Here is a 12,225-nt window from a genome sequence, read left to right as displayed (position 1 = left end):
AGTACCAAGATATCGTCCAAATAAGGAAATACCGCAATACCCCGTTCTCTGATTACAGAGAGTAGGGCACCGAGAACCTTCGAAAAGATTCTTGGAGCTGTCTCTAGGCCATATGGAAGAGCAACAAATTGTTAATGCTTGTCTAGAAAAGAAAATCTCAGAAACTGATAATAGTCTGGATGAATCGGAATATGAAGATAAGCATCCTGTAAGTCTATTGAACATATAATGCCCTTGCTGAACAAAAGGCAGAATAGTCCTTATAGTTACCATTTTGAAAGTTGGCACTCTTACATAACGATTCAAAATTTTCAGATCCAGAACTGGCCTGAAAGAATTTTCTTTCTTTGGGACAATGAATAGATTTGAAAAAAAAACCCAGACCCTGTTTCTGAAACGGAACTGGTATGACTACCCCGGAAAGCTCCAGGTCTAAAACACACTTCAGAAAATCTTTAGCCTTAACTGGATTTACTGGGATGCGTGAGAGAAAAAACCTTCTCACAGGAGGTCTTACTCTGAATCCTATTCGGTACCCTTGAGAGACAATACTCTGAAACCAATGATTTTGGACAGAATCTGCCCAAATGTTTTGAAATAATCTTAATCTGCCCCCTACCAGCTGAGCTGGAATGAGGGCCCTACCTTCATGCAGACTTGGGGGCTGGCTTTGGTTTCTTAAACGGTTTGGATTTACTCCAACTTGAAGAAGGTTTCCAATGGGAACCAGATTCTTTGGGGGAAGGATTAGGTTTCTGTTCCTTATTTTGTCGAAAGGAACAAAAGCAGTTAGAAGCTTTAGATTTACCCTTAGGTCTTTTATCCTGAGGCAAAAAAACTCCCTTCCCCCCAGTGACAGTTGAAATAATCGAATCCAACTGAGAACCAAATAACTTATTACCTTGGAAAGAAAGAGATAGTAATCTAGACTTAGATACCATGTCGGCATTCCAATATTTAAGCCACAAAGCTCTTCTAGCTAAAATAGCTAAAGACATAGATTTAACATCAATTTTGATGATATCAAAAATGGCATCACAAATAAAATGATTAGCATGTTGAAGCAAGCGAACAATGCTAGACAAATCAGGATCCGTTTCCTGTTGCGCTAAACTTTCCAACCAAAAAGTTGATGTAGCTGCAACATCAGCCATAGAAATGGCAGGACTGAGGAGATGACCAGAATATAAATAAGCTTTCCTTACATTCCTATCTAAAGGGTCTTTAAAAGAAGTACTATCTTCCAGAGGAATAGTAGTACGTTCAGCAAGAGTAGAAATAGCCCCATCAACTTTGGGGATCTTTTCCCAAAACTCCAATCTAACTGCTGGCAAAGGATACGATTTTCTAAACCTTGAAGAAGGAATAAAAGAAGTACCAGGCCTATTCCATTGATTAGAAATCATATCAGAAATAGCATCAGGAACTGGAAAAACCTCTGGAGTAACCACAGGAGGTTTATAAACAGAATTTAAACGTTTACTAGTTTTAATATCAAGAGGACTAGTTTCCTCAATATCCAATGTAAACAACACTTCTTTTAACAAGGAATGAATATACTCCATTTTAAATAAATAAGTAGATTTGTCAGTGTCAATATCTGAGGAAGGGATCTTCTGAATCAGATAAATCCTCGTCAGATGAGGATAATTCAGTATGGTGTCGGTCATTAGAAATTTCATCAACTTTATGAGAAGTTTTAAAAGACCTTTTACGTTTATTAGAAGGCAGGATGGCAGACAAAGCCTTCTGAATTGCATCAGCAATAAAATCTTTTATATTCACAGGTATATCTTGTACATTAGATGTCGAAGGAACAACAGGCATAGTACTATTACTGATGGACACATTCTCTGCATGTAAAAGCTTATCATGACAACTATTACATACCAAAGCTGGAGATATAATCCCCACAAATTTACAACAAATGCACTTAGCTTTGGTAGAACTGTTATCAGGCAGCAAGGTTTTAACAGTGGTTTCTGAGACAGGATCAGATTGAGACATCTTGCAAATGTAAGAGAAAAAACAACATATAAAGCAAAATTATCAATTTCCTTATATGGCAGTTTCAGGAATGGGAAAAATATGCAAACAGCATAGCCCTCTAACATAGAAAAATGCAAGAGGCACATAGGAATGGGATTTTAAATAATGAAATTATTTGGCGCCAAGTATGACGCACAACGTAACATCCAGAAATGACACACATGACAACTCAACCTTGATCAAGGAACTCAGCGTCAACTAAGACGCCGGAAATGACAAATTTGCATCATCGGACGTAACTTTGCGGCAAAAAAATTCTCATTCCAAGAATGACGCAATAAACTTCAGCATTTTGCGCCCTTGCGAGCCTAATTTTGCCAGTGAAATTTAAAGAGAAAACAGTCAATAGAAAAAAAGACTATACCCCAGGTAAGAAAAAATATTTTCCTAAATATGCTTTTCCCAAATATGAACTGCAAAAGGAAATATACACAAACCTGACTCATGGCAAATATAAGTACAATACATATATTTAGAACTTTATATTATTACATAAAGTGCCAAACCATAGCTGAGAGTGTCTTAAGTAATGAAAACATACTTACCAAAAGACACCCATCCACATATAGATCTCTCGTGAGGAAAACCATTGCATTCAATATGTGATACTCCCTTCACAACCCTCTGACATTCACTGTACTCTGAGAGGAATCTGGCTTTAAAATGCTGAGAAGCGCATATCAACGTAGAATCAAAGCACAAACTTACTTCACCACCTCCATAGGAGGCAAAGTTTGTAAAACTGAATTGTGGATGTGGTGAGGGGTGTATTTATAGGCATTTTGAGAAAACTTTGCCCCTCCTGGTAGGATTGTATATCCCATAGGTCACTAGCTCATGGACTCTTGCCAATTACATGGAAGAAATCTAGATTATTCTTTTATAAGCTAGGATAATCGGAATTTTATTACAAGGCCAGATTCTCATATTTTGCTAGTTTAAAAGCTAAACTAACAAAATAAATGTAAAAAAAATAAATGGCTATTTTTACATTTCTGCAGTGTTTGTGCTTAACTGTAATTTTCCTCTTACTCATTTACTGTACCCACACATATTATATACCATTTTTCTCACCATTAAATGAACTTTCTAAAGATACCATTATTTTCATCATATCTTATAATTTACCGTAACATTTTATATAAAATATGATAAAAAAAATGGAAAAAAACACACTTTGACCCCCAAAATCTATTACACATCTACAACCACCAAAAAACACCCATGCTAAATAGTTTAAAATTTTTGTCCTGAGTTTAGAAATACCAAATGTTTATATGTCCCTTGCTTTTTTTTGCAAGTTATAGGGCAATAAGTACAAGTAGCACTTTGTTATTTCCAAACCATTTCCAAACTTTTTTTTTTTTTCTTTCAAAACTAGCAATAATTACATTGGAACACTGATATCTGTCAGAAATCACTGAACAACCCTTCACATGTATATATTTTTAAAAAGAAGACAACCTAAGGTATTAAACTTGGGGCATTTTGACTCTTTTCATGGAACCATTTTACCACCAATCAATGCCAAAGTTTGAAAAGAAAAAAAAAAAGTGGACATTTTTTGACAAAATTGAAATTTAAGAATACATGTACTGAGAATGTTTAGGGTTACTGCAAAATAACACCCCAATGTGTGTTCAGCAACATCTCCTGAGTGATATCACCGATGTATAGGTGTGCTGGGTTCTCTGGGGGCTAAAATGCCTTATTTATAGGGGGTGCATTCCAGTTTTCCAACTTGGGAATTTTCACATATGTCATCATGCACCCATGTCCTATTTAGGAAATTTCTGAAGCCAGCCAATGTAATTTACCCCATCAAACCATATATTTTTGAAAATTAGACACCCTAGGGTATTTGAAATGGTGGTATTTTAACACTTTCCATGCACCAATTCAACCACCAGTCTTTGTCAAACTTTTGGGTAGTCATTTTTTTGTGTTATTTTTCATACACATTGCACTTTAGGCTTGGCTTTTCAATTCCTGTTTATGTGTTACTGCCAAAAAGCAACTCAATATGTGTTAAAAAACATCTCCTGAGTACAGAGATACCACCCATGAATAGTTTGTCTGGTTCTCAAGGGGGCTAAAAGGCCTTTTCTTTAGGGGGCGCATTACAGTTTTCCAACTTGAAATTTTCAAATCTGTCATCATGCACCCATGTCCTATATGGGACATTTCTGAAGCCGGACAATGTAATTTACCCCCATCAAACCATATATTTTTGAAAAGAAGACACCCCAGGGTATTTGAATTGGTATTTTAATAATTTCCATGCACTACTAATTCAACCACCAGTCTTTGTCAAACTTTTGGGTAGTCATTTTTTTGTGTTATTTTTCATACACATTGTAATTTAGGCATGGATTCTCAATTCCTGTTATGTGATACTGCCAAAAAACACCTCAATATGTGTTTGTCTGGTTCTCAGTGGGCTAAAAGGCCTTATTTTTAAGGGGTGTATTCCAGTTTTCCAACTTGAAATTTTCACATCTGTCATCATACACCCATGTCCTTTTTGGGACATTTCTGAAGCCGGCCAATGTAATTTACCCCCATCAAACCATATACTTTTGAAAAGTAGACACCCTAGGGTATTTGAAATGGTGGTATTTTAACACTGTCCATGTACTAATTCAAACACCAGTCTTTATCAAACTTTTGGGTAGTTATTTTTTTGTGTTATTTTTCATACACGTAGTTGAGGCATGGATTCTCAATTCCTGTTATGTGATACTGCCAAAAAATACCTCAATATGTATTCAAAAACATCTCCTGAGTACAGTGATACCACCCATGAATAGGTTTGTCTGGTTCTCAGGGGGCTAACAGGCCTTATTTTTAGGGGGCGCATTCCAGTTTTCCAACTTGAAATTTTCACATCTTTCATCATGCACCCATGTCCTATTTGGGACATTTCTGAAGCTGGCCAATGTAATTTACCCCCATCAAACCATATATTTTTGAAAAGTAGACACCCTAGAGTATTTGAAATGGTGGTATTTAACACGTTCCATACACTCATTCAACCACCAGTCTTTGTCAAACTTTTGGGTAGTCATTTTTTGTGTGTTATTTTTCATACATATGTTCAACAACATCTCCTGAGTAAGTAAAGTGATACCACCCATGAATACGTTTGTCTGGTTCTCAGGGGGTTAAAAGGCCTCATTTTTAGGGGGCGCATTCCAGTTTTCCAACTTGAAATTTTCACAATTGTCATCATGCACCCATATCCTATTTGGGACATTTCTGAAGCTGGCCAATGTAATTTACCCCCATCAAACCATATATTTTTGAAAAGTAGACAGTCAAAGTCTTTGTCAAACTTTTGGGTAGTAATTTTTTTGTGTTATTTTTCATACACATTGTAATTTAGGCATGTATTCTCAATTCTCTGGGGGCTAAAAGGCCTTATTTTTAGGGGGCACATTCCAGTTTTCCAACTTGAAATTTTCACATCTGTCATCATGCACCCATGTCCTAATCGGGATATTTCTGAAGCCGTCCAATGTAATTTACCTCCATCAAACCATATATTTTTGAAAAGTAGATACCCTAGGGTATTTCAAATGGTGGTATTTTAACACTTTCCATGCACTATTTCAACCACCAGTCTTTGGAGAATGTGTGTGGTGGTATTTTTTATTTTTACACACACATTGCTTTTTGGCTGTGATTTTGGAGAGCATATTGTAGGTTCTTGGAAGATAACACTCCAAGTTGTTTTCTGTAAGACCTCCTGAGTACACCAATGCCCCCCCCATGCATAGGTTTGCCAGGATTTTGGTAAGGTTCTGTTAGAATTTTATGACTTGTAATTTTAGTTAAAAGTGAGAGTATTTCTTCTGATAGGCCTATCTTTAGTTTGTGGCCAATCGCATACCCCAGGTATATTTATTGGCATGAAAGTGTATATAATTGAAATGTTGACACCCCAAGGTATTGTATATGGAGTGCTTTGATGCTTTTGATGGAACCGTTTTAGCCAAAAAAATTGAAGACTGTGCATGGTGGTAATTTTTTAATTTTTAGTTTTACACACACACTACTTTTTGACTATGATTTAGGAGAGCCTGTTGTAAATTATTGCAAATAAAAACACTCCAGGTTGTTTTCTGCAAGGCCCCCTGAGTACACCCATACCCCCCATGCATAGGTTTAGTAAAAAAAAAAAAAAAAAAAAACTACAATTTTAGAACTTGCTTATAAAAATGGAGCAGTAAAATGTAAAAGTCTGGAGCAGTAAAAGTAAAAAAATAAATAAATTTAGGAACAGTAAATGTTAAAAAATTAAAAATTTCACCAATGTATGGTAGCATTTGAAGCAGTCACCATTGCCGAGTCCAGGCTGTCCAGGGCAGCCTGGAATGTAGAATGTGGTATCCTTTCTCAGCCCCCTTTTATAACAGCATCTTTTTTGTTGTTTCTGCTGTGTGGTAGTAGGGGGGGCTTTCCTTCAACACCGCCCAGGGAGCAGGTGCATCTTGGCACCTTAGCATGGGTGTTTTTTTGGTGGTTGTAGATGTGCAACAGATTTTGGGGGTCAAAGTTAGAAAAAAATTGCTTTTTTTCATCATATTTTATAACTTTTTTATACTAAATTTATGTGATATGATGAAAATAATGATATTTGTAGAAAGTACATTTAATGGCGAAAAAAACGGTATATAATATGTGTGAGTACAGTAAATGAGTAAGAGTAAATTACAGCTAAACACAAACACAGCAGAAATGTAAGAACAGCCCTGATCCTTAACGGTAAGAAAATTGAAAAACATTCTGTTTACTAAGGGATTAAAGTTTTCAAATCTGGGAATCTATAAAATTTACAATTTTTAAAGTTGGGAACCATTAAATGGATCTTAGGGTTGCACAAGCACTCAAAAAAATAACCTTCCAAATGTTTGGATTTCTTTCAATGTTTTTTAAAATTTTGAGTTTTTGGAGAAACTTCAGAGTCCTCAAAATTATCAGATTTAACTAAGGAATTATCAGAATCCAGTAAGTAAACAGAAGAATATTAATTTGAACTTTGTTTCTCAGAAACCTTTTCAGCAGTTTTCATTTGTCCCATCAGTATCCTCTTGGGATTAGAGGATGCAGCAGGGTTTTTTGTTCCTTTACTGCAAATAATATTATTGACAGCAATAAGACTTAACAGGTATTTTTTACTAGCCTTAACTGTGCTAAAAATAGGTCTTTTATTTTTGACAGCTTTTTGTTTGACTTCTGAAAATTACCTGAAACCAAATGATTAATTTAAGTTGTGAGCCTAGTCATGGAGGCATCAACTTTCTGTTCTGAGTTGTCAGCTTCAGATGATTGAGCCATATTGAATTTTACATAAATAAATATATATATATATTCAAATATGACAGAAAATAATAATGTAAAAATATAATATAATAAAATATATATTTCTTAAAACCAAATAGAATAATATTTAAATCAAAGCCACTAGAGGAAGCTAAAAAGTAAAAAGAGAGGAGAAGAAATAATAAAAAAACTTTGTAACAAAAACAAATACTTTTGCTGCAAGTAATATATAGAGGCGGTGTGGACCAAGGCTTTGAGGTAATCTGGCACAAACTAGACACAGGAAAAGGCAATTCCACATCACTGAAAACTATGCCCACAAGATAGCGGCTGATCGGCACGAGCGCACCCGGAGCTAATAATGCATGACAATTTCCAACGTGGAAACACATAAAAAAGGTAGGACATTTTAAATAAAGGATCTGGATAACAATACAAAAGGAAAACAAAATGGAAAACTAAAATAAAAAAGCGAAAGTGAAAGGAAATAAAATTAAAGTTTTTTTGGGTAACTCAATTTACCGCAAACAAGGATCAAACATAAATAAATATATAAATAAAGTTAATCTTTCTGCGTAAAATAAAATGAAAATGGTATGGGAGATAAATATCAACACAGAATGAAAATAAATTAAAATTAAATTAATCAGAAAAAAACGTTTATTTAAACAGCAGTAAAATATACTACTTATCTCCTTGTGAGCATCAAAAGAAAAGAGGAGGTTGGGTGTACTTATAGGACTGTTTATGATCACTATGGGGCCTATCTATCAAGCTCCGAATAGAGCTTAATGGCCCCTGTTTCTGGCGAGTCTTCAGACTCGCCAGAAACAGCAGTTATGAAGCAGCGGTCACAAAGACCACTGCTTCATAACCCTGTCCGCCTGCTCTGAGCAGGCGGACAGAAATCGCCGGAAATTAACCCAATCGAGTACGATCGGGTTGATTGACATCCCCTGCTCGCGGCCAATTGGCCACGAGTCTGCAAGGGGCGGCGTTGCACCAGCAGCTCTTGTGAGCTGCTGGTGCAATGCTGAATACAGAGAGCGTATTGCTCTCCGCATTCAGCGAGGTCTGGCGTACCTGATCCGCACTGTCAGATCAGGTCCGCCAGACTTTGTTAAATATAGGACTATGACTCTGCTAATTGGTCCATATATGCAATATTCAACAGCCTAGCCCTTTCATTGGTTAATACTTTTTGGTCTCAATTTACCTGTCTATTTTACATTTTGACAGTTATGTATTGTATTCATCACTTTAGGCTGCAGTTTGAGTAGTAAAAGAAAGATATGCAAAATATGAGTTTCTGGTCTTGTAATATAATTCTAAATCTCCCCTCACTGTTTATCCAACGTTCATACCTACTAAGGGTTTAGAATATTGCTGGCTTTCTAAAACTATCTTTTTAATGACAATGTTGTCCTGTTACAGGGAGATAGTAAGAACGATGCATGGATATTTTCCTTAGCTGTTCTGCTAAGCAGCACTCTAATTTACAATAGTGTGGGGACCATTGATCAACAGACCATGGACCAACTGCAGTATCCTTTATAAATAAATATTGGGAAGTCCTACTTACCTGTCTTATTGCTTTGTCTGGTTATGTCTATGCTTTGAGTTAGACCACTTATTGTAGATGTTCCTTAGCTTCTCAGATATGTGACAGAACTCACTGAGCTCATAAAAGTGAAGTCACCTTCACAAAATGCTGAAGAAAATGATGGGTCTGACTTTAAGAGATTCTTCCCATCATTCATCTGGTGTGTCCGTGATTTTACTTTAGTTTTGGAGAAAGATGGGAAACCAATTACAGAAGATGATTATCTGCAGAACTCACTGATGCTTAAGACAGGTAAAGTACTGGTGCACTGCACAGACTCTTAGCACTTGTTGCATTTATTTTTTAGTTCATTTCTCTATTGTGTCAAACTCAGGCAGATTCCCTAACAGCCCTCTCCAGCTTCTCCAATCAGTCCACCATCTCCATTTCCTTGGTTATTGCACATAGCACATTCCCTATTGAATGGAGAACTTTATTAAATGTATTCCATAGAATAATACAATGGATAGAATGGAGACAGGAGCGCTGTTGACATACTTTTATTAAAGTTATATTGCACAAAGCCTTTTTCTTAAAACATTTAATTAAATAGTTTTAGATTAAATTTATATTATCCATATATTTTCAACATTGTCTGAAATTATATTTACAAAATATCTTCCTGTAGAGACTAAACTGCATTGCTGATCTCTAATTATCTCTTATTGCAATACCCACGGTATCACCAATAAGCAAGCGTAACCCAGGTTCTGAACAAAAAATGGCCCAGCTCCTAAGATTTACATTCCTGCTTTTTAAATAAAGATAGCAAGAGAACAAAGAAAAATAATAATAGAAGTAAATTAGAATGTTACTTAAAATTGCATGCTCTATCTGAATCATGAAAGAAAAGAAATTAGAATTAGTATCCCTTTAATATTACACTGGAAGAAGGGTCAAATACAACACTGGAGTTTGGAGGTGCATTGTGAGAGCAAACCCATTACAAATGAGCAAGGGGATGTGTTCAAGTGACTTTGGGTTACAGTAATTTTGTACCTTTTAGTAGGGTGGTTTCTCATGGTAGGTCCTATGGTCATACAGTGACATTTTTATGTAGATGAGGTTAGTGTGTGGATGTAGCGCATAAGGGTGCTGGCAGTCAGAGAGTTAATGTGGTTTGAGTCACAATGCCCAGCTCTCAGAACCATCCTAAATCCACAACTAGGAAGTATGGAATCCATGTAAAGACGATTGACTGTCAAAGGTAAAGATATGGAGGCATTAGAGCATCACACACATACTGAAAGGTTACATGTTAATATGAATATAGACAATTACCTTCATGTATTTTTTTTTTTTATTCATAGGCAATGGTAGAAAGATTGTAGAGTACAATCTGCCTAGGGAATGCATTCACAATTACTTTCATTCCCACAAATGCTTTGTGTTTGAACGACCAGCAAACAAAGAAGGTCTGAACAATATGGATCATATTCCAGAATCACAACTAGAACCTGGTTTTTTATGTCAGACAGAGAAATTCCTGTCATATGTATATAAAAACAGCAAAATTAAAACTCTTGCAGGAGGATACCAAATGAATGGAAGATGTAAGTAAAACATAGTAAAATAAATGTGGTGCATGAATTTGTCTTTACATACAATGCAATCTCTGTTCTTTTCCCATTTTTCAGTACTGGGGAATCTTGCCGTGACTTACGTGGAGGCTATTTTAAGTGGCTCAGTTCCTTGCATGGAGAATGCAATATTGACTCTAGCAGAACTTCAAAATTCAAGAGCTGTGAATGATGCAATATCCAAATACGAAAGCAAGATGAACGAGAAAATTGATCAATTTCCCACAGAAACACAAGAAGATTTTTTTAAGCTACACCAAGAAAGTGAAAAAGAAGCTGTTAAAATCTTTAAGAATCAGTCTTTCAAAGATGAAAATCAAGAATTTCAGGCTAAGTTTCTTGTGAGTTTAAGAACTTTATGCTTAAAAAAAAAGTATTTATGGCGCAGCTTGAGCAAATTTTGAAATGTAAATAGCTTAATAAGGAGCGGTCTTAAGACTGCTACTCCTTAACTCATCCGCTATCTCTTAGGTGGCGGACAGCAATCCACCTGATTGCATATGATCGGGTTGATTGACACCCCTGCTAGCGTATCTGCTTGTGCAATGATAAATGCTGACACTGTCTGGCGGACATGATCCGCTACAGAAAAAACAGTGAGTCTGCAGGGGAATATGATTACAGAATATGCCATACCTGGTATAGAAATTTCAGCTGCACCCATGGAATGCACCAGTTCAGAGTTCAGACTACTAGCAGAGCTGGTAAAACTAATTTTACAGGAAGGAAAATAATGTTTTGAATTTTGTATTATAAATACGAATTTCAAAGTGTTTTTTGCACATGTATTATAGTTTTATTAAAACCTCTACTGTACAACTTAATTTGTTTTCTTCCCTGTACATTTTAAATACAATCTTTTTATTTTTCCATTAAAATACTATCGCCTAGATTACGAGTTTTGCGTTAGAAGCGGTGCTAACGAGCAGATTATGCTCACAGCTAACTTACAGACAGCGCTGGTATTACGGGTTTTTACAAACCCGGCGTTAACCGCAAAAAAGTGAGAGAAGAGCAAAATTTAGCTCCACATCTCACCTCAATACCAGCGCTGCTTACGTTAGCGTTGAGCTGGCTGAACGCGCTCGTGCACGATTTCCCCATAGGAATCAATGGGGGAGAGCCGGCTGAAAAAAAACCTAACACCTGCAAAAAAGCAGAGTTCAGCTCCTAACGCAGCCCTATTGATTCCTATGGGGAAATAAAAGTTATGTCTACACCTCACACCCTAACATGAACCCATGAACACAGAGTCTAAACACCCCTAATCTTATGCTTATTAACCCCTAATCTGCCGCCCCCGACATCGCAGACAGCTACATTATATTATTAACCCCTAATCTGCCGCTCCAGACACCGCTGCCACCTACATTATAGTTATGAACCCCTAATCTGCTGCACCCAACATCGCCGACACCTACAATATATTTATTAACCCCTAATCTGCCGCCCCCAATGTTGCCGCCACCTACCTACACTAATTAACCCCTAATCTGCCGACCCCAACATCGCCGCCACTATATTAAAGTTATTAACCCCTAAACCTAGTCTAGCCCTAACACCCCCTAACTTAAATATAATTTAAACAAATCTAAATAAAATAACTATCATTAAATACATTATTCCTATTTAAAACTAAATACTTACCTATAAAATAAATCCTAAGCT

General features: G+C 36.3%; 1 protein-coding gene across 1 annotated transcript in view; it reads left to right on the top strand.

Annotated features, from left to right (window-relative positions):
* The window catches only part of LOC128638984 (guanylate-binding protein 1), a 273,065-nt gene that overhangs the window by 56,472 nt on the left and 204,368 nt on the right, over positions 1-12,225 (top strand). Inside the window, exons 4-7 of the mRNA XM_053691125.1 lie at positions 8,809-8,918; positions 9,033-9,229; positions 10,288-10,530; positions 10,615-10,898. Of these exons, the coding sequence (XP_053547100.1) occupies positions 8,809-8,918; positions 9,033-9,229; positions 10,288-10,530; positions 10,615-10,898 (834 nt within the window). The remainder of the gene's footprint in view (positions 1-8,808; positions 8,919-9,032; positions 9,230-10,287; positions 10,531-10,614; positions 10,899-12,225) is intronic.

Source organism: Bombina bombina, chromosome 8 (assembly GCF_027579735.1).
Source record: "Bombina bombina isolate aBomBom1 chromosome 8, aBomBom1.pri, whole genome shotgun sequence".
NCBI classification, from domain to species: Eukaryota; Metazoa; Chordata; class Amphibia; order Anura; family Bombinatoridae; genus Bombina; species Bombina bombina.
The sequence above is the reverse complement of the archived record's forward strand: the minus strand, read 5'-3'. Positions and strand labels throughout refer to the sequence as shown.